Below are 20,390 nucleotides of genomic sequence, written 5' to 3' on the forward strand. Positions count from 1 at the left end.
CCCCCTCTCTCTCCTTTCGAGGCTTTGACCCTTCGTGAAGCCTGATCACGTGAAGTGAAGGTCTGAGGTGAGGTTTCGGCGAGGCCGGCCGTACGTCCACCTCACCAAAAGATGGCATTTGCGCACGCACGGATCCCTAGACTGAATCTGTGCATCGTGGCACTAACTCCATCTTTGTTTCACTCAAATTTGATTTATGTGATATAGAAAAACATTCTTCGTTAACTTATTATAAAAGAAAATATTATATAATGCCCTGTGCTGATAAGTTCTTGTGCTGGTACTTGAAGGACTAAGGAGGCTCAAGCTGATAAGTTCTTTGTTTCACTCAAATCTGATAAGTTCGTCTGAGAGTGGATGGTTATGGTCAAGCTGTATCTTGTCTATAATAACCTTGCCATTGTAATTACCTTCCATGTCAGACACATGTTTGAGCTTCATGTAAACTTTGCAGCCGGTCTTCTTTGTGAACTTATTGCGAGTGCGCTGTTGTTCAGGCTTATAGTATTTCCATGTTCCAGACATTGAGCAGGATATGTCCCTTACAGTACGTTTTTTCCTAGCCCACTTAATTGGGAAACCAGTTGCTACGGCATATCTCCTGAACATCTCGTATGCATGCTCTTCAGTGTCGAATAACAGCCCCACCTTTGGGATCATATCCTCTGGCAATGCTGGGGGCTGTTGAGAAAAAGCAAAAATTTTAAACAACAAATACTATTTTTTATCATAAAAGTTGAGTAAAATATAAAAACGAAAAGGCTCACATGTGTGTATGTCTTCCCAACTTCGGGTGTGACGATTTCAGCAGCTGAGAGCGTAGCTGGTGGTGTAGCAGGTGTGTCGATGGCATCTTTATGATCAAGATCTTCTGGAGTGACCTGTATGGGTATGGGCATGGGCAATGGTTGAGACACTCCAGTCTGACTACCTGTGACTGGTAGCTGCATAGACGATGAAGGACCCCTCACGCTATGTGATGCCATTGCAGCAGCCCACCGGTGCTCCTTGCGAATAAGACTGTCCTCATGGTGGCCTCCCATATCTTTGTGATGAAAATGAAGACAGGTGCATGCAAGAAAGTAACAGCGGTGCATAGCGACTATTCAGTCTCAAATGTAGGGTCACTGGAATGCAAAATTACTCGGCACTGCTATATTGCCGGTCTTAATTAATACATGCATTCAATGCAGAATAATACTACCATAATTGCGGTGGTAAAGATTATGGGCATAAATATGCGCGACACAACTTGCATGTACGTAGTCTATATTTCGGAACAAGCAGGAACAGCCACACCCAGTGGTATATGGTTATATTAATATTAATGACGCCGCCCAACACATCAGTAAAAAGTAGGCACGTCCATGGGACGTATGAGGGCAGTCCAATGGAGTATTTATGATAGTTTCTATGTCTATTAATTACCTGGCAAAAGAATTAATGAAGAGAAAGATTACAAAATGAAGAAACGATTTCTTCCTGAAGAAACCAAGTCGACGCTAGCATCGATGCGTGAAGAAACCAGGCAAACCCCGTTGGGGAGACTCGAGTAGTGTCGAGCGGCTTCCACACGGATCCAGTGCGCCACCGCCGCCGCCAATTTTCCTCTCGCGCCCTGGTTCTGCTACTCGCACGCGGCCGCTTGCGACCCGCCTCGGCCTCGCAGATGCCGACTGCGGTGCTTGGTCGCTGCTGCTGCAAGCACGCATGGGTGGAGGACGTCGGGCTCACGTGTGGCCGCACAAGCTCGACGCCGACTCGCCAATCCATCTTCACGCACGCTGCCGCTTGACACCCGCCTCACACGCGGTTACTTGCGACCACCTCGGCCTCGCAGATGCCGGCCGCCGCGCCCGGACGCTGCTGCTGCAAGCACACATGCCTTGGAGAATGCCGCTCCTCCTCACGGGCAAGCCGGACCTGCAGTCCAGATGCACAGCCACACTGCCAGCAGTTGATGCCCTGCCACGCGGATGCGTTAGGTCGCTGTCGCCTAGCCGCCGCCGCTGTCGCAACAAACGTGCAAGCACAAGCCCAACGCCCCGATGACCTGACCACCAGGTCGCCGCAATCACAAGCGAGAGCTGGGCTGCCCTTGCTTTTCGAAGCATATTTTTTCATCCATGTGGTTTCTGCATAAAAGATCCGTATGCTAGAGAGGTGATCACGGTGATTGATTGGTTGTTTTATTGTTTAGACAATAGAAGAAAATCTTGCATTGGAAAGAATAGTTTCTTGGCACAGTGTCCTATGCTGTAGAAACTGCTACTGATTTCTTCCATTGGGACTGCCCTGAGTAATGTTATTATGTTGATTTGTTTAGCAAGACAAATGGTCTGACACTTTGTATGCATTAAGAATATTGTTTATTAAATACTGATTGGAAACCATGATATGATGATTAACAATAGATCGGAAGTCATTAAACTGCCTGGATATTATTGATTTATTTCAACCTAAGAGCAAGGATAATAATATAGCCAGCTGCTGGCTGTAAGGTTTCTTTACAGCCTTCTTGCAGCCCACTTGTATAATGGTTAGCTCATCAATATTAATACGTGGCCCACTTGTCTGTCTCACACACTTTCTTGGTTTTTGTGTCTGAGCCGGCTGTAAGCTTACAGCCCGCTTTTACCCTCTCTTCTCTTCTCCTCCTCCACCTCAGCATTTAGCCGGCTTACAGCCTGTTATAATACTTGCTCTAATAGTATCTCTGCTATTCACTGGGGCGTGTCCAGTCTTCGGACAGGAATTTTTTTTATTTCTAATAGTATCATTTGAGTCTCTAAATAATTCTGATAGAGTAAAATTAACTCTATTATTCACCGGGGCGTCCGTTCATCGGATAGGGAATTTTTGTTATTGCTAATAATATCATTTGGGTGTATAAATAATTCTGTCAGGACCGATGTGCAGTAAAATTTACTGTGTTACTCCCGGCGCGTCGGTCTCGGACACTGTATTTTTACTAATAGTATTGTTTTTTATTACTCATAATATCAGATGGGTATTTTATTACTGATGCCAGCAAAGACAGTACAAAATCGTACACGTTCATCGACCATATAAGTAACGGATCAAAAAAAATAATTGACTTGGTGTTTGATTAGTAAGAGAAATGGTCTGCATCTTTGTATGGATCATGAATAATATAAAATTAATACTGATAGGAGGAAATGAGATGACAATGAATAGCAGACCGAAACTTCACTAACCGCTGGGATGCTATTAAGATCCTTTTGGTGAGTTTCAAGATTTTTTCTGCAGTTGTCAATCTACTTTGTTTTATTTTACAGAACATAGGCCCTATGAATAGTCAGTAGATTAAAATAGACATGTGTTGATAAAACCGTGTACCTAAGTGAGCTGATCCGTGGGGCTGCTTCCCAAGCTGCTCGCAGACCATTGTCAGAATGTTTAGGCCTGTTGTTACAACATGAACCCCTGTGATTACACATCCAGTTTGAAAAGTAAAATGTAAAATAAATGAAGACAGGTGCTGCGGTAATAATGAACGTGAATATGAGGTGTACCGTTTGCAGTAGCACGCTGGTTACTGACACTATGATCATCAACTGCGACATATCAGACGTTAAGAGGTATGGATTCTATTATGCATATGGATATCCGGAGGTTAGTCTGTAATTTTATACCTAGATCAGTGAGTGGCTGCTCCTGTTCAGCTACCTGCTCATCTCGAAATGCAACAATCTCTTCTTGTCTCGCACCAGCTGAACATGAAGATACGTGGCCTGCAGTTTGAATAAATACATATAACATTAACACGTGTATGAGCAATAGTGTTGAATTGACAATATATAAGAAAGCATGCATTATAATCGGCCGAAATTGGTAAACTTGGTAATAACATGCATTAAAAAACATTAGTATGCAAAACGATGAGGTTAAAATGTACCCAGACCAGCAAGTGGCTGTGTCGCATCCGCTGGCTGTTCAACTTGCACTGTTGCGGTCTCTGTATGACTCGGACCAGCCAAATCTGAAGATATTTGTGTTGCAGTTTGAATATATACAAATGAGAGTAGTGAGCAGTAGCGATAATAAGCAAACAAACAATAAATAAGAGAGCATATACTAAAATCAGTAGTATGTGAAAGAGAGGATAATCTCATAGTTTGGATTGAACGTACTACTGTCGTTACGCTGTAAGGTAGGCTCTTGTAAGTTACGTGTGCTACTCTCTGGTCTTGTCTGCTGCCCGGTCTGGTGTTGAACCTCTGTAACGGTAGGAATAGAGGCATTTGCAAGTAGTTCCTTGACATCTTCTGAAAACTTGATCAAGAGGCACTCATTTGTGTGATGGAGCTCATGTATGACCTTCTGGTTGGCACGAATGTCACGGTCGACCGTCGTAATAAGTTGTAGGAAATGAGGGTTTGTACTGGCTGCCACATTATCCAAGACACCTTTGAGCAGGTCGCTCAACTGAGGTAATTGGAACGATGCAGGGACCGCAGTATGTTGCATGGTGTATACCTTTTGGTAAGCTGAACCAACGGGATTTTTTTGCTGGATGCAAAACAAGCTGTTACATCTCATATGATTGAAGGAATCAAAAAACAAAAATGTAGAGGATGTTCTTTAAATGATGGAGTGGTTTAAAACGAACCCGGAGTTTGCCGTAGCATATGCGATCATATTTGTCGGCCCACCTATCTGCATTGGTCAACGTAGAAATATATTGCTTTGAGAATACAGCAGCCCTTGGCACAACCATCCGGTGGTTGTTGTCATTGAGTGGGTGATCCAGGTTCTCGAGGTAGTAAATCTACATGTACAAACGAGTGCTGATGCATGATGAACAATAAAAAATACATTAAGGGGGGAGATAGAATGCATGGTGAATGGTACTTACTAAGAGGAATGGAGCACATGATCGAATTGTAGGGTTAGCTGTGTTTTTGGCACCAGGAGACTGCCACTCTTTCGCAGAGGTTCTGATATGATCTATCACAGCCTGTTGCCAATCAACCTTGCCAAAGTTTTGAAAATCCATAATGAACTGCAAGTCTGTGTTTGCGATGTCAAATGCTGACCCTGGAAACAAGAACCTGTTGAAGATCACGAGGAAGAAGCATTTCATTGAGAGGTCATCAGCATTTCCCTTAGCCACCTCTTCCAAAAGCCGAGGGACTGTGATTTTGTTTGTTGCAATTCCAAGCTGAGCCATAAGCTCTCTCTTCGCATTAGAAAGTTCCTTGCTGGACTTCTTAGAAATTACCTCTGTGCCAGCTGGCACACCAAGCACAGCATGAACAGCTGCCTTGTTGATAGGTAGTTCAATGTTGGGTGGGACCCGTAAAAACATGCTGTCTATATCCACCCTGTCCAGCAAATAAAGAAATAGATTCCTGCTCTCCACACAATCTATAGCGATTTCTAGAAATTTACCCCAACCAAGCTCGTGAACCCTATTCTTCTGTGGTTCTGAAAGTTTATTGATGGCATCGAGCACATGATTGGGAGTGCAGCAGGAGTTAATCTTACCCAGTATACCATCATCGTCCTATGGGAGTAAAATTATATCAATGTGGACATACAAATGGATAGTTATACATCTTCATGTGTAAAGCCAGTTTAGCTCACCTCTTCCTGTATGGATGGAAGTGAAGATTTCTTTGATTTAGGATCTTTGTGAGCAGGAACTTTCAGCCTTAGGCGTTTTATTGCTGGTTCGAAATCCTAGATGGAAGTGAAGTATGATCAAACATATACAATCATTTGTAAATGGGAGATTGTTAAAGCAGTAAACCTGAACTCACATCGTCGTCATTGTCTTGCGATGCAGCTAGCCTTGGTGAGCGTCTGGTCGGACCAGAAAGAAGGTCTTCATGCTGTGAGGTATCGGGTGTTCTCCTCTTTGGGGTTGCTGCAGAAGAACACTGAGCCCCCTTCTGTTGAAATTTATTTGGTATGGTTTTCTTCTGGTGGTGTCTTGGAACAACGCGCTCATGAATTGAACCAGATGCATCATGAGTACCATCTGCATTGGTGTTCGCTGAGCTTGCCATGCCACCATTGTCTCCAGTTGAAAGTGGAATTTGAATCTCATAAAACTGCTGGCTGTTTGATATAGTAATTGTTGTAACACGTTCAGGAACGTGATCAAGTTTTTGCTTCATCTTGCACTGAGGGTGGATCACACTGAAAAGAAGCAGTTAAGGGTGAATTGCGGTGTATGAGAGGAAGCAGGAACTGTTATGTCCATCATCACTAGAAAATAACCTACTTGTGCAGCTATGGATTCAATTATTACATGAGTAAAAGAAAACTACCAAAGCATTGTGAGGATAAAGATTAGAGCAACAAGACACTGCTATCTCTCAGCCCTGCAGATTAAGGCGATAGTGCAGGTGTGAATTTTAATCCCAAACGTGAGACAATGATAAACTACTACTGCTTTCCGATGGATAAAATACTGCAAGGCAATCATCGTTGATCTATTTTGCTAGGGGTGGGGCAGTAATAAAATGCATCGATGACAATGGATCAACCGAAATCTATATGAGATTGGTTGAAAGAATATGAAAAAGATCAGACTGTAATTCAAAAAGGGTAATTAATTTATTTCATACACCAACAAGAGGACTCCAGGGATATCAAATTTGGTTCAGCTATGGACACAATTTGCATTTCCCTCATCAATGAAAATTAACCTACTTGTGCAGCTAATGAATTAATTATTAACTGAGGTAAAGAAAACTACCAAAGCATCGTGAGGATAGAACACTGTTACCTCGGCCCTGCAAATTAGGGCGTGAGTACAGGTGCCATTTTATTTCCAAACGTGAGACAAGGATAAACTTCCAATGCTTTCTAAATACGGCAAAGCGAGTATCACTGGTCTATTTGCTAGGGGTAGGGCACTAATAAAATGCTCTGGTGTCAATGGCTCAACAAAAATTGATATGTTCAAAGCCTAGCAACAAAATATAGAACTGAATGCACATGAGGGATTAATTTATTTCCTACGCCAATAAAAGGACTCCATGGACACTCACCGATTGTGGATCTGTTCGATGTGGAGGTGGGTACTGTTGTGTTGGGGGCGATTCCAGTCTCTTCTCCGTAAGTTCTTGGCAGGTGTTATTGGGGGCGACCCTCGGATCTTTTCCGAGGATAGTAGACGTAGAGTGTTGGAGGCGAATCCGTGGTCTTCTCCAGCCAGTAGCGTCGACAAAACTTCTGTGTAGGAGCGGGAGTAACGGGAGCAGAGACGGAGAGGAGCGACGCTAACCGCCGGTAATGGTCCGGCCGGATTCGACGGCCGCCGAGCCTGCTTGGACCACCGAGGCGGATGAAATTCGGGGAAGCAAGGACGACGGGAGGGGCGGCGCTCCTGGTTTCGACGAACGAACGCCTAACCTGGCTGGAGCACGGAGGCGGAGGAAAACGGGCGGAGGCGCGGCGCAGAGACGACGGTGGGCGTTGCCAGCCCGGTAGCCTCCGGCGGGACTCGACGGAGGACGAATGGCGATGCGCTAATGCACTATACGGGAGTCTCAGGGCGGAAGTGGGGGGGCGTCGACTCGGGTGCTAATGGAGACGGTGAGCGGAGGGGTTTTCTCCCAGAAGGCCAGAACGACGCTGGCGCCATTAACGAGGGTTCATCAAGACGAAAATCTTACGCAGTTACGCCAGTGATCATTATCCACATTAAACACGTCAGGGGAGGGGCGTGGCATTGTATAATAAGTATTGAACGCCCAGACCTCAGAATGGTAGATATTTTTTTAATGTTTGTTTTTCATTAATTAATATATTGCATTGACAGCAGCTTGAAGAGGAGATAGCTGCTTAGAGCAAAGTTAATAGTATAGCTGGTTGTTTGTTGTATAGATTCTTGTAGCGTAGCTGTCAGTTCACCCGTATACCGTATAATAGTTAGCTCCTTTAACATTAATATATAGCTCAGGCTTTGTTTAGATGTGAAAAGATTTTGGATTTCGCTAATGTAGCACTTTCGTTTGTTTGTGGCAAATATTGTTCAATCATAAACTAACTATGATCAAAAGATTCGTCTCGCGGTTTATAGTTGAATTGTACGATTAGTTTTTATTTTTATCGATATTTAATGCTTCATACATGTGCCGAAAGATTCGATGTGACAGGGAATTTTGAAAACTTTTTGGTTTTTGGAGTGAACTAAACAAGGCCTCACTTATCGGCTCTTATGTCTAAACCGGTTGTAAGCTTACAACCTCAGCATTCAAGTTTGTTATTATACTTGCTCTTAGAGCGTGTTTGGTTGCAAGTGTTAAAGTTTAACAGATACTATAGTATTTTTATTTAATTTATCGGTTAATATCCAATCATGGAGTAATTAGACTTAAATGATTCGTCTCACAAATTATTCTAGCTGTGTTTTTAGTTTTATAAATAATCTATATTTAGTATTTTATATATGCATCCAAATATTTAATATTATAGGCGGTAAAATTTAACTAGCCTAACCAAACATAGCCATAGAAGGCTCGAGATAGAGTGGCCGATGAAACTGCTGCATAAGAGCACTCACAATGCAAGACTCTATCACAGAGTCCAACACAATTAATTATATATTATTTATAATATTTTGCTGATGTGACAACATATTTATTGAAGAAAGAGGTAGAAAAAATAAGACTCCATGATAGAGTCCACATTATGAGTGCCACATTGTTCGAGGTAATAAATAACTTTAGACTCTATGATAGAGTCTACATTGTGAGTGCCCTAAATGAAGAGTAGCCTACCTAACTAGTCTCTAGTCTACTAGATTAAAAATTCTACAAGTTTTTCTTAGAGTTAGGTTATAGAAAAAATTCTTAGAGTTAGGCCTTGTTTACCACCCAAAAACTTTAAATCTATTTCATCGAATCTTTTGGCACATGGGTAGAGCATTAAATATAGAGAAAAAAACTAATTGCACAGTTTAGTTGTAAATCGTGAGATGAATCTTTTAAGTCTAGTTAGTCCATAATTAGTCATAATTGTTATAGTAACCAACATATGCTAATGATGGATTAATTAGGCTTAATAAATTTGTCTCGTAGTTTTTAGACGAGCTATGTAATTTATTTTTTGATTAGTCTCTACGTTTAATACTTCAAATGTGTGTCGGGATATCTGATGTGATATTCAAAAAATTTCTTTTCGCGAACTCTAGGTTAGAGGAGAGTTAGGCCCTGTTTAGTTGCCCATCCAAAAAATTTTCATCCATCCCATCGAATCTTTGGACACATGCATAGAACATTAAATATAGATAAAAAATTAAACTAATTACACAGTTTGGTTGAAAATCACGAGACGAATCTTTTAAGCCTAGTTAGTCCATGATTAGCCTTAAGTGCTACAGTAACCCACATGTGCTAATGACAGATTAATTATGTTTAATAGATTTATCTTGCAGTTTCCAGACGAGCTATGTAATTTATTTTTTATTAGTTTCTAAAAACCTCTCTCGACATTCTTCCGACACATCCGATGTGACACCAAAAAAAATTTCGTCTCTAATCTAAACAAGGCCTTAGATTCAAAATTTTTAGAGAAGAGTAGTTAGCTCTTGATTAAAAGCTAAACTCTTACACATATTTTAAGATTATAGGAGAGTGTTATGTGAGACTATCAGTATTAAATATATATGCTAAAAGTTATAGAGTAGTACTACTATTGAAGAACTTGGCTTATAACTAGCTCTAACCATTACTATTGCGGATGCCCATACTCACTTGAACATCAATCTGACCCACACAAACTAGTAATACAAAACTAACCAAATCATTGCCCTTAAAAAAGGTCACCAAATCATTCACCCTCAGTCCTAATAATTCATGACGCAGTATATATGGCCAACAATTAGCAAGCGACAATCTCAAGCATGTTCTTCACAGTTTTATTTGTTTATCTTACAAAATAATTGCACATCATTATTCGGTATGATCCACAGTCCACAGGGTCCCAGCGCCACAGGGAGAGCCATCGCCGTCGTCCCAGAATCTGACACTAGTACTTGAAACCACGTACCGCGACAGACGAAAGCAACCAACAAGTGCGTCGGCGTCCCATCGATCATGTTCATGTACACTTCACCAGTTCACCCGCCGCGCGCCATCCTCTCGACGCCCCGCCACAGCCGCCGCGTCTCCGCGAGCGGGTCCTCGGCGGGCAGCTCGGCGCGGCAGCACGGGCAGGTGTTGCGCCGGGCCAGCCAGCGCAGCGCGCAGCGCCAGTGGAACCGGTGCCCGCACGGCCTGAGCCCGCACACGCCGCGTCCGCGACCGCGAGCAACCATCTCCTCCCGGCAGATGGCGCACGGCGCGCCGTCGCCCGCCGCTGGGGGCAGCGCCAGCACGGCGGCGTACGACGCGGCCCCGCTCCCTTCGCCGTCCTTCGTCGTCGTCCCGCCGTCGCTGCCAGCTGCCACCGCGGCGACGTCCGCGAACCGGCGGCACTTGGCGGCCGCGTCCACGTAGGGGCACAGTGCGGCCCAGGGCGTGGCACCGAGGCCGGAGACGGAGAGCGCGGACGCCACCACGTCGTCCACGATCACCGCGCGCCAGTCGACGGGGGAGGAGCTGGCGGCCGCGGGGGAGTAGGAGTCGCACATGGCGAGGAGGAGGAGCGCGGCGTCGAGGTCGGGCGGCTGGAGAAGGAGGTGGTGGTAGGCGTCGTGGTCGGGGCAGAGCGCCGGGAGGAGCAGGACGAGGGAGCGGAGGAGGGCGCGGCCGAGCAGCGCGGCCTTGGCGGGGAGAGGCATCGAGCGAAGCCGCGCGAGCGCGCGCGCGAAGTGCGGCGTGGAGAGCAGGAGGAACGCGAGGCGGGATCGCAGCCGGCGCGCGTCGGCGGCCAGCGCCCGCGCGAGGCCGGGGAGGTGCGCGGCTGGAACGTTGAGGAGCGCCGCCATCAGGGTTTCCGTGGAGGACTGCGTCGGCGGCGGCGGCGTCTGGCCATGGCTGTGGCCAGCGTCCATCGGGATCGGGGTGGTAGAGCAGTGGAGTACTGGAGTGGGAGGTGGAGTGAGCTGGTGGGAAATGCACACACTTTTTGCAGGGTGTCGGTATTTATGCCTGGGTTTTGGAGGGCACTCGAATGCGTCTCGGAACTTGTGTAAATCTACACGTGTACAGTTGTACTGCCACGGGGGGATTTTTAATAAAAAAATAATAAGAAAGCCGGCTGTCGACTGTTTCTTTATAGTTTTTTTACTCATTCATATAGTAAGTAGTGGTTAGCTCATCACTATTAAAAGCATGTATAATAAAAGGCTTATAGTCAAACTAATGCTGTTGTGAAGGAGAGAAGATATGGGAGAGATGATAGCTTGGCTCTCATGTAAGCACCAAGCTAAGCACTGATGGATAGGTAGTGGTGGACCCAAATAGCAAGTGTTGTGAGGAGAAATAGAAAAAAAAGAGTGTCTTAGAGACAAGTATGAAACAACTTACTTCTAGCTTGGCTTTAATCACTTGACTTATAGTCAAACATTTGGCTCTAATATATGGCTCACTTATCTCTCTCACAAACTTCTTTGATTCTTGTGCCTAAACCACCTATAAACAGTCCGCTTCTACTCTCTCTAATATTTTCTCTCCTCCACCCTAGCATTGAAATGGATAAGCAATACCTACCGTCGTTCACCATGGCAATGGACAAGCATTGCAAACTGACGCAAGAACATCTCATTCCTATTTTAATGTCAGAAGAATACATAGCGAAAACCGTTACTGTTGTTCCCGCGACATTTTCATCCAAACAAGACTAATCTCCGTCGATCGTGCTGCCATTCTACTTAACGACAAAATGTACAAGCATCTCTATAGGCCCAGATCACCACAAATTTCTACGCGTTCGGCACTGCCATGATGGCAAGAGCCTCCCTGTTCTGCCCCAGGATGTTGAAGACCGTGGCGGCGATGTGCGACGGCGTCAGCCCAGCCTCGGCCAGCTGATCTGCCGGCGATCCATGGTCGATGTACCTGTCAGGAAGCACCAGCGGCCGCCACTGCACCACCCAAACAAAAGCCGAGTTCATCACTTGTCAGCCTGAACTGACGATGGAGTTCAGAACGAATGTTTCATTATCATTAGGGCGACGACGGACTGAGGGAGCAGGTATCGTCGTCGTAACTTGCCTTGAGTTTGCCGTCGAGGAGGCCGTCCAGGGCCATGAACTGGGCGACGTGCGAGCCGAAGCCTCCGATGGAGCCTTCCTCGACGGTGATGATCACCTCGTGGGACCTGGCCAGGCTCCTGATCAGCGCGTGGTCCAGCGGCTTGCAGAACCTCGCGTCGGCGACGGTGACCCTGAGGCCGTGGCGCTCCACCAGCGACGCCGCGGCCAGGCAGTACTGCACTGCCGACCCGTACCCCAGCAGCGCCACCCGGTCGCCCTCCATCAGGATCCTGCCCTTGCCGACCTAAATTATATACGAATGCCGATTAACAAAATTGATTGAAGATCCCCGATTTGATAATAAAATCAGCAAAAGTGACCACCAATGTATGTGCAGTACGTACCTCGAGGGGAGTGCCCTTGTAGTTGGGCGGCAACGGGACGCCAATGCCGTTGCCTCTCGGGTACCGGAAGCAGGACGGGCGGTCGTCGATGGCGGCGGCGGTGGCGACCATGTGGCAGAGCTCGGCCTCGTCGGACGGTGCCATGACGACCATGTTGGGCAGGCACGCCATGTAGGCGACGTCGAACGCGCCGCAGTGGGTGGGCCCGTCGGCGCCGACGAGCCCGGCCCTGTCCATGGCGAACCTGACGGGGAGCTTCTGCAGGTCGACGTCGTGCACGACCTGGTCGTAGCCGCGCTGCAGGAACGACGAGTAGATGGCGCAGAAGGGCTTGAGGCCCTCGCAGGCGAGGCCGGCCGCGAACGTCACGGCGTGCTGCTCCGCGATCCCGACGTCGAAGCACCGGCTCGGGAAGCGGCGGAGGAAGTAGTTGAGCCCCGTGCCGCCCCCCATGGCGGCGTGGATGGCCACGATCTTGCTGTCCTGCTCCGCCTCCGCGATCAGAGACTCGGCGAAGTAGTTGGTGTAGGACAGCGTCTTGGCCGGGGACTTGAACTGCTTCCCCGTCGCCGGATCAAACTTGGCGACGCCTGCAGGGACGCACGCACGCACGCATCGTCAAAGCCAGAACGAACCAAGATCACGCACAGAGATGGTGCGTGTGTGTACAAACCGTGGTACTTGTCGGCGGCTCGCTCGGCGTAGGGGTAGCCGCGGCCCTTCTCGGTGACGACGTGGATGAGGACGGGGCCGGTGGTCTTGGTGCTCTTGACGTCGTTGAGGATGGTGATGAGGTCGTCGATGTTGTGGCCGTCGACGGGGCCGATGTAGTAGAGGCCGAGCTCCTCGAAGAGAGAGGAGCCGGGCCCGCTGATCATGCCGCGGGCGTACTCGTCCACCTTCGCCGCCAGCTCGTGCACCGAGCCGCCGATCTGCTTCGTCACTCCCTGCAGGAGGAAAAGCACGCCAACGGTCGGTGTCGGTCGGTCAGAGCTGCAAACCTGGGCCGCCGATTCGTTCTACAAATCCTTCTCGGCCCAACAAGAATGGGCCACCGATTCCTTCTACAGTCCTTCTCAGCCCAACAGGAATGGGCCGCTTAGAGCCTAGGCCAAGCAATTTTATGACCAGTATATATACAGTACTACAAGATGAAAAAATTCAATAGGCCAAGCAACGGTATGGATACAGTACAGCTTGAGTATTTTGAGACGATGATTTTAAACTATTTCTAGAGTCAACTTGTTGCGATCCATCCTTTTGAGCAGCTTTGTTTATAGTACAAACTACAAAGGTAGCCTAGTGGGCACTACTCGAATCTACAGATTGTTGCTAGTATGCGCTGCATCGCCATTTCTGGCGAACATGTGTCCATGCATGGCCCCTAGAAGAAGATTAGTGCACGTCACTCTGCATCCGACGCAGCTTGTTTTGGCATGTACTGCTAAGTTTTAACAAGTTCCATTCAGGCGCTTTCGTACGGCAGATTCAAGAAATTCCAAAGCTCGCGTCATGGCTGGCGATACTGACACGTACGTTACATCTGCTGCCTACCTGCCTGATGATGCCCGTTCACAATTCCCCATTTCATTCCCGAGGTGAATTTATCTTAATTTGAAAAAAAGAGAGAAACATGTATGTGCACGATACGAATTTTACTCGGAATTTCAGGCGTGTTTATGTGCGCCACCCACTGCTTTTTGACGTGAGTGACGCGTGCCTAACCTGACCGTTGAAGGTTTGTGCGGACAGGACAGGACAGGACGTGTGTACCTTGGCCACCTCCCTGAGCTCCCTGAGCGGGCGGCTGGACTGCAGCTTGCTGAGGGCGCTGCTGAGCGCGCCGACGGGCGGCACGGGCCCGTCGAGCGTGGCCGTCGGCAGCGACACCTGCTTGTTGTCGTTGAGGATGACGATCATGTCGGAGTCCAGGTACCCGGCGTTGTTCATGGCCTCGTACGCCTGCCCCGCCGTCATGGCGCCGTCGCCGATCACCGCCACCACGTTGTTCTTTCCGCCCTTGAGGTCCCTCCCCACCGCCATCCCCAGCGCCGCCGAGATGGTCGTCGAGCTGTGTCCCGTCCCGAAGCTGTCGTACTCGCTCTCCGCGCGCTTCGTGAACCCCGCCAGCCCGTTCGTCTGCCGCATCGTCGGCATCTTGTCGCGCCGCCCCGTCAGGATCTTGTGCGGGTACGACTGCAATCATCATCGTTCATCGTAAACAAAACAAACAAACAAACAAACAAACAAACAAACAAAGGCCGGATCGATAATGGTTAGCCTCGATCTGCTGTCCGCGACCTGCCCGGCACGCTCACATGGAGCGCACGTTACGTTGCCCAGAGGCCAGAGGCCAGAGGCAGCACAGCCATGGCGTATGTACCTGGTGGCCGACGTCCCAGAGGATGCGGTCCTGCGGCGCGTTGAAGACGTAGTGCAGCGCGACGGTGAGCTCGACGACGCCGAGGCTGGACCCGAGGTGGCCGCCGGTCTTGGAGACGTGGAAGATGACGTCGGAGCGGAGCTCGTCGGCGAGCTGACGCAGCTCCTTCACGGACAGGTTCTTCATGTGGACGGGGTAGTTGATGGTGTCCAGCAGCGGCGTGGGCGGCCGCTGCGAGTAGTACTCCGCCTCGCGCTCCGGCGACAGCGACGCCGACACGCATGCCGGCCGATGATGACGCCGAGGCTGCAGTGCACGCGGCGCGGCAGAAGCATTGGCCGTCAAATTTATTTAACCAACGCAGCTGAACGTACTGAAGCACCCTAAAGCCAGCCAAGAAAATTAAGCTTGCCTGCGTAATAAAGCAGGCAGAGGATAATATGCTTACCCTGAGTGGCCTGGCCTGGAGCAGCTTGTGGCCATGGAGCTGCTCCACCGCCGAAGCGAAATGGGAGTCGTGGTGAGCAGGCACGGCGAGGAATCCCCTTGGAACAGAGAACGTCGTCCACAGCGCCATTGCTTCCTCTCCCCCCCCTCCTGCTCAACAGCTCAAGAATGCAACAGGTTCTGCCTGCCAATGGTGGCAAACCAACTGTTCGACGGATTTCCTCAAGAATTCTAACCCCAAATGATAGTGGCGAGCTTGAGCTGCGAGCTAACAGTGGCACTGACAGTGCATGAATGGTGAGGGGGATTTGGAAAGTGGCGCGGGGAGCGAGGGGGAGTGTGGAGGCGCCGGGGGATGCGCCTGCCTATAGCGAGCAGTAGTGCGGCGGGTCCGGTCCGGGTGCTGAGGGGGGGGATGCGGGATGGCGATAGGGGAGGGGAGGGCGGGAGGCCGCCGATAAGGGGAGTGTGTGTGACTGGGTGGGTGACCACGGAGGTGGGGAACGCCATGGCCGCGCGTGTGGCTGGAATTCATTCGCCTGTGCCGCAAGTGCTCGCTTTTTTTTTTTCCCTTCCTCCCGATGTGTCCTCCCGCATCGAGCAACCCGGCTGGAGAGAGTGAGAGCAATGGGCGTCCTACCAATCTCGCACCCCATTGGGCCAGCTCGACAAAGTATCACGAGAGGATAATATGGGATAAGCTACAAATATATACAATCAAAGAAATATCAATTATGGACATGTGAGGAAGGAGCTGCACAAAAGTGTATAGACAAAAACAAGTGTATAGAGAAAGGATTTTTTTTTTCTCCATACAACTATCGTTAGGGGAGGTATGGTCACACCGTGCTTTGCCCACGCCCATACCTACATCTTCGTTCCCATAGTTCTACACCCTCGTAGAATTCACTCATGGCTATTTTGCCTATCACCAATAAAATAATAACCATGCAAGAGCATCTCCAACGGATTATCTATCTCCCATATCCAAGTCTATATAGACGATCTCCTATTATTAGAAGTGTAATATTTTCTTGTTCTTCTTCTATGTTAAATTATCAATACCTTTTAAAGTGGAGAGGGGAGAGGGGAGAGGGTGTGGATCCCCACATTTGAGGGTGAAGGAGATGAATTATGAGTAATTACTTCAAACTTTTCGGTATTAAGGATAGAATAAGTAATTTGCTGGAGCAACCACAATCTCTTAAATGTGATTTGGGGTGACTATACCGATTCATATTCAGTCTACCATATTCTAACAAATATGGATTTGGGTGGCTCTCTGGATACCAAGCAGCAGCTACAATTTTTTATGAATCTTTAGTTGGCACACGTGTGCTGGGATATTGAGTCCCACACAACCTAAAAAATGATCTCTTGATAGTTGCATCACCAATGTGCAAATATAAAAGTAGTACAAATTACCATGAAAAATATTCTTAGTTGTGAGAGAGTGTATTCCTCATGCTCGCATTCCTTGTTTCAGTCCCCCAACATGGATGCATGACAACATCCATCACCGGGATGGGAGACAATGTTGTTGCATGATAAATTGAAGCAATGTTGAAATATAAGAGATAGGAAATCATAAACTTGCTTAATTGAAGGATTTTAAGTTAGTGTTGCATGTCAAGCTAAACTTTTATATAGCTAGTTAAATTGCTCAGCACAATAGTGTGACTAACATATTTTAATATGGCTTTACTTTTAGAACTATTATTAGACTTTCAAAGTCTTAGTTAATTGGTGTCCAAAACACCAGATGCTAGACGATTCATTGATTATCCTATCTCGGTTTGGCATTGTGTATGACTTAATTGCTCCATTATTGTAGATAGATCCATTGTATATGCTTCATGGTTGACTTATCTATATAGTTTATTTAATTTTCCGATATGATGATGCCAACAGTATCAAAATGTGTCCTTTTTTATTTTTTTTTTCTTTTGCTCCTTCTACGCACATTGCTCAACTATGATCATCTGTAGTTTACTTTGATCACTCTTCTTAGCAAATATGGTCACTAGGTTTGTCAGCATCTACAATTAACAACATGATCCATTTTCTTCACCTCTAGTTTTTTTATTTTAGATATTCAAATACATCAAATAAAGGAAGGGGAACTCTCATGATTGGTATTATTTGTCCTTCTCTTTCACTTGACCCAAATACAACAAAACACCACTATTCCTTGTTCAACATCACACTCTTATCACAATTGAAACACTATTAATGACGACGACAAGTGAAATGGCATGCAACTATCATATTTGTAACACTCTTGATGCTAGTATCATACACTTGATAATCTTCGCGCCTTGTCACCACCTCCGTCCATCTTCAGTTCCGTCGATAATCCAACCCACATTTGTTACAGGTTCTTTTTTCAGATAAAAGACAATGTTACAAGTTTTTTACTCTCTTCTTTCTTTTAGGTTTGATTCAAAGATATCAAAGTGTATTTAGTTAGCTCCAACTACAACATCTTGTTCTTCCACAACTCAAGCACCTAGAAATGATGATGACAGGTGTCCATGCCTCCATCTTTTTCAACATAGGCCTTGTTTAGTTCCAAAAAATTTTACAAAATAGGAATAGTACTACTTTCGTTTGTATTTGACAAATATTATCCAATCATGGACTAACTAGATTCAAAAGATTCGTCTCGTCAATTCCGACCAAACTGGCAATTAGTTTTTATTTTTGTCTATATTTAATACTTCATGCATGTGTCTAAAGATTCGATGTGACGGGGAATCTGAAAAGTTTTGCAAATTTTTTTGAAACTAAACAAGGCCATGGTGCATGTCCTGCTCCATGGCTCCATTCCTCTACTATTCTAGGAGTAGAGAAAAAGAGTTGAGGGGGCCACCATAGTACGGGCTGGTCCCAACTCCCAAGAATCCAAGAGAAAATTAGGAAAGTAAGAAAACGGACTAAGGTCTTCTTTAGATCCAAAATTTTTTGGATTTTGATACTGTAGCACTTTCGTTTTTATTTGACAAACGTTATTCAATCATAGAGTAACTAGGCTTAAAAGATTCGTATCGTGATTTACAGGTAAACTGTACAATTAGTTATTTTTTATCTATATTTAATGTTCCATACAAGTGTCGTAAGATTCGATATGATGGAGAATCTTGTAAGTTTTAGGTTTTTAGGTGCATCTAAACAAGACCTAAACTTATTGGATTACGAAAGAAGATTCAGAATCAATAACTAGAGGCAAAGCAAAACCAACCACCTATGCTTGGTGCATCTCTTTTATGTACACAAAATTTCACCCTATATTCACCAAAAAGAATTTTTATGTGCACGCTAATTAAATAGCAACAGCTACAGCCTGCAGGCCCGTATCGCTTGACTACCAAGTACTCCCTTATAAGTTATTCCAAAAATTATGAAGAGACAAAGTTTTTCAAGTTTGACTAAATTTATATAGTTAAATAATAAATTTTTGGTATCAACCAAGTATCATTAAATTCTTTGTTAGTTATATTTTCATAGTGTACCTATTTTATGACATAAATCTTTATATTCCTCTATATATTTTTGGTCAAACTTGAAAATGCCAAGATTTTTAGAACAACTTGTAACGTCGGGAGTAGTAACCAATTCAAACATACATGCATTGCATTTGCATCTACGCTGTCCACGTGACAGGAAGCTGACTAGCTGAGCCCGGCCAGAGCAAAGGTGCGGACTACGGCGACCGGCGCGGCGGCAACCACGGCGATAGATGTCTCGCCTCGTGGCAGCGTGGGCGGCGCGTCACCGGCCGGGTGCCTGTCGCCGTCACTACTCACTAGTCACTGCCCGTGGAGGCGCGCGCGCGCAGGTGTCGCCACGACGCCACGGGATCGGCCGCGCACGTTCCCGGACGGTGGGTCGCGTCGCCCGTCGTGCCGCGCCACTTCTTCGGCGCCGCGCGAGTGCGACGGGACGGCCGGCCGGTCGAGCGCGTGGTGGTAGCTAGTGCGCGTCATTCGATCGCGCGCTGCGCCATTGCTGCGGCCGGCGATGATTGGTCGTGTCGTGTGGACCGTGGCCGACGATACCAACGCGTTCGTTGGGATCAACCAGGTCCTTGCTTGTCGCGAGCAGCGGTACATTTCTGTGACTGAGGTTTTGGATCCTCCTGGGCGCGCGCAGCTGGGCTTAGATTTCACCGTCAGTCAGTGGAGCATCTGTGCCCCCAATCAGCAAGCGTACCGAGTACCAGAATCGGTAGGTTAGGCCGGTGTACGTGCTCTTTTCGTCCACGCCACGGCGCGCGGGCGCCTCCCTCAAAATGCTCGTAGCTCGCAGCTAGCTACGCTTTCACCGGCGACCGCTGAGTGAGCACCCACAGCAGACACACACGACCGTCCACTTGTGAAAAATTGGATCTTTGAAAGCACACACTCGTTCGCTCAGAAGGTATATACCCGGCTGCGTCGTGTAACTCGTGTTCTAGAGGGAGGGGGTAAAAAAAAAAGGCGTACGCGGTGAGCTTCCTGACTGTTCGTGCCACTGCCGATGCCGGGAGCCGGTAGCCGTGGTGCGGCCAACTGCAATGCTCTGGGCACATTCTCGTCACCAGAGGGAACTCTACCGTGTACCGTCTAGTATTTGAGTATCTGCTTTCTTGTGAACAGGTTGACATTGCCCAAACAGCAGGCGAATAACTTGATCAGACTTGGTCGAATATATAATCTCAACGGGGGGGGGGACATGGACATGCACAGGGCCTCGCACTGCCGCGCCGCGTCGAAATCGCGTCCGGCTCCTACTCCGACGACGAATCGATGCACGACGTCGGACGGCGACGTGGAAAAGGCTTCCGCACCGGGCGGCACCCCACGGCAGTGCGTGCGTCCCTGCCGAACCCGCCCGCCGTCCCAATGAACATGGACTGCTCAGACTCAGACACGGGTAATAACTAGAAAAATGGGCCATGGTTGACGGCCTCGCCGTGCGTGAGCCGGCTAGATGCACAGCACTCCATGTCTCCATGCCAATGCCAATGAACCATCATGCACATGCGCCGCTCGCTCCG

General features: G+C 47.4%; 3 protein-coding genes across 9 annotated transcripts; all 3 read right to left on the reverse strand.

Moving 5' to 3' along the window:
• Nucleotides 298-7,662, reverse strand: LOC8085124. Of its 7 annotated transcripts, none has more exons than XM_021448474.1 (13): nt 7,390-7,662; nt 7,026-7,300; nt 5,787-6,168; nt 5,611-5,706; nt 4,880-5,530; nt 4,634-4,792; nt 4,155-4,533; nt 3,920-4,003; nt 3,657-3,755; nt 3,537-3,578; nt 3,361-3,426; nt 768-1,045; nt 298-681 (listed from the first exon to the last, which is right to left on the reverse strand). In XM_021448474.1, exons 3-13 carry the CDS (start codon nt 6,144-6,146, stop codon nt 325-327), a joined length of 2,571 nt encoding a protein of 856 aa, XP_021304149.1. In that variant the 5' UTR covers nt 6,147-6,168; nt 7,026-7,300; nt 7,390-7,662; the 3' UTR covers nt 298-324. The 7 variants fall into 7 exon arrangements, with proteins under 7 accessions (XP_021304149.1, XP_021304152.1, XP_021304151.1 ...); XM_021448477.1 differs by having other exon boundaries at nt 768-881; nt 972-1,045; nt 3,926-4,003; nt 7,026-7,662; XM_021448476.1 differs by having other exon boundaries at nt 768-881; nt 972-1,045; nt 7,026-7,662.
• LOC8085125 (E3 ubiquitin-protein ligase SGR9, amyloplastic) lies at nt 9,850-11,513 on the reverse strand. Its single transcript, XM_002441042.2, is given in 3 exon segments — nt 9,850-10,586; nt 10,588-10,678; nt 10,681-11,513. Coding segments are annotated over 3 exon segments (1,113 nt in total). The 5' UTR covers nt 11,216-11,513; the 3' UTR covers nt 9,850-10,099.
• On the reverse strand, nt 11,662-15,776 carry LOC8085126 (1-deoxy-D-xylulose-5-phosphate synthase 1, chloroplastic). The gene is made up of 7 exons (XM_002441043.2): nt 15,354-15,776; nt 14,906-15,211; nt 14,296-14,718; nt 13,196-13,469; nt 12,523-13,112; nt 12,138-12,422; nt 11,662-12,007 (listed from the first exon to the last, which is right to left on the reverse strand). Exons 1-7 carry the CDS (start codon nt 15,480-15,482, stop codon nt 11,846-11,848), a joined length of 2,169 nt encoding a protein of 722 aa, XP_002441088.1. The 5' UTR covers nt 15,483-15,776; the 3' UTR covers nt 11,662-11,845.

The sequence above is a fragment of the Sorghum bicolor genome, chromosome 9 (assembly GCF_000003195.3).
Source record: "Sorghum bicolor cultivar BTx623 chromosome 9, Sorghum_bicolor_NCBIv3, whole genome shotgun sequence".
NCBI classification, from domain to species: Eukaryota; Viridiplantae; Streptophyta; class Magnoliopsida; order Poales; family Poaceae; genus Sorghum; species Sorghum bicolor.

What these genes read in the sequence shown, in the direction of transcription:
- LOC8085124 (XM_021448474.1), bottom strand. Translation starts at nt 6,146, where the DNA reads ATGAAGCAAAAACTTGATCACGTTCCTGAACGTGTTACAACAATTACT. An exon ending in CGCAAGACAATGACGACGAT is followed by an intron (nt 5,707 to 5,786) that starts GTGAGTTCAGGT and finishes ACTTCCATCTAG; the next exon opens with GATTTCGAACCAGCAATAAA. An exon ending in TATGCTACGGCAAACTCCGG is followed by an intron (nt 4,534 to 4,633) that starts GTTCGTTTTAAA and finishes TTTTGCATCCAG; the next exon opens with CAAAAAAATCCCGTTGGTTC.
- LOC8085126 (XM_002441043.2), bottom strand. Translation starts at nt 15,482, where the DNA reads ATGGCGCTGTGGACGACGTTCTCTGTTCCAAGGGGATTCCTCGCCGTG. An exon ending in AGCTCAGGGAGGTGGCCAAG is followed by an intron (nt 13,470 to 14,295) that starts GTACACACGTCC and finishes TTCCTCCTGCAG; the next exon opens with GGAGTGACGAAGCAGATCGG. An exon ending in AGCCGCCGACAAGTACCACG is followed by an intron (nt 13,113 to 13,195) that starts GTTTGTACACAC and finishes GCGTCCCTGCAG; the next exon opens with GCGTCGCCAAGTTTGATCCG.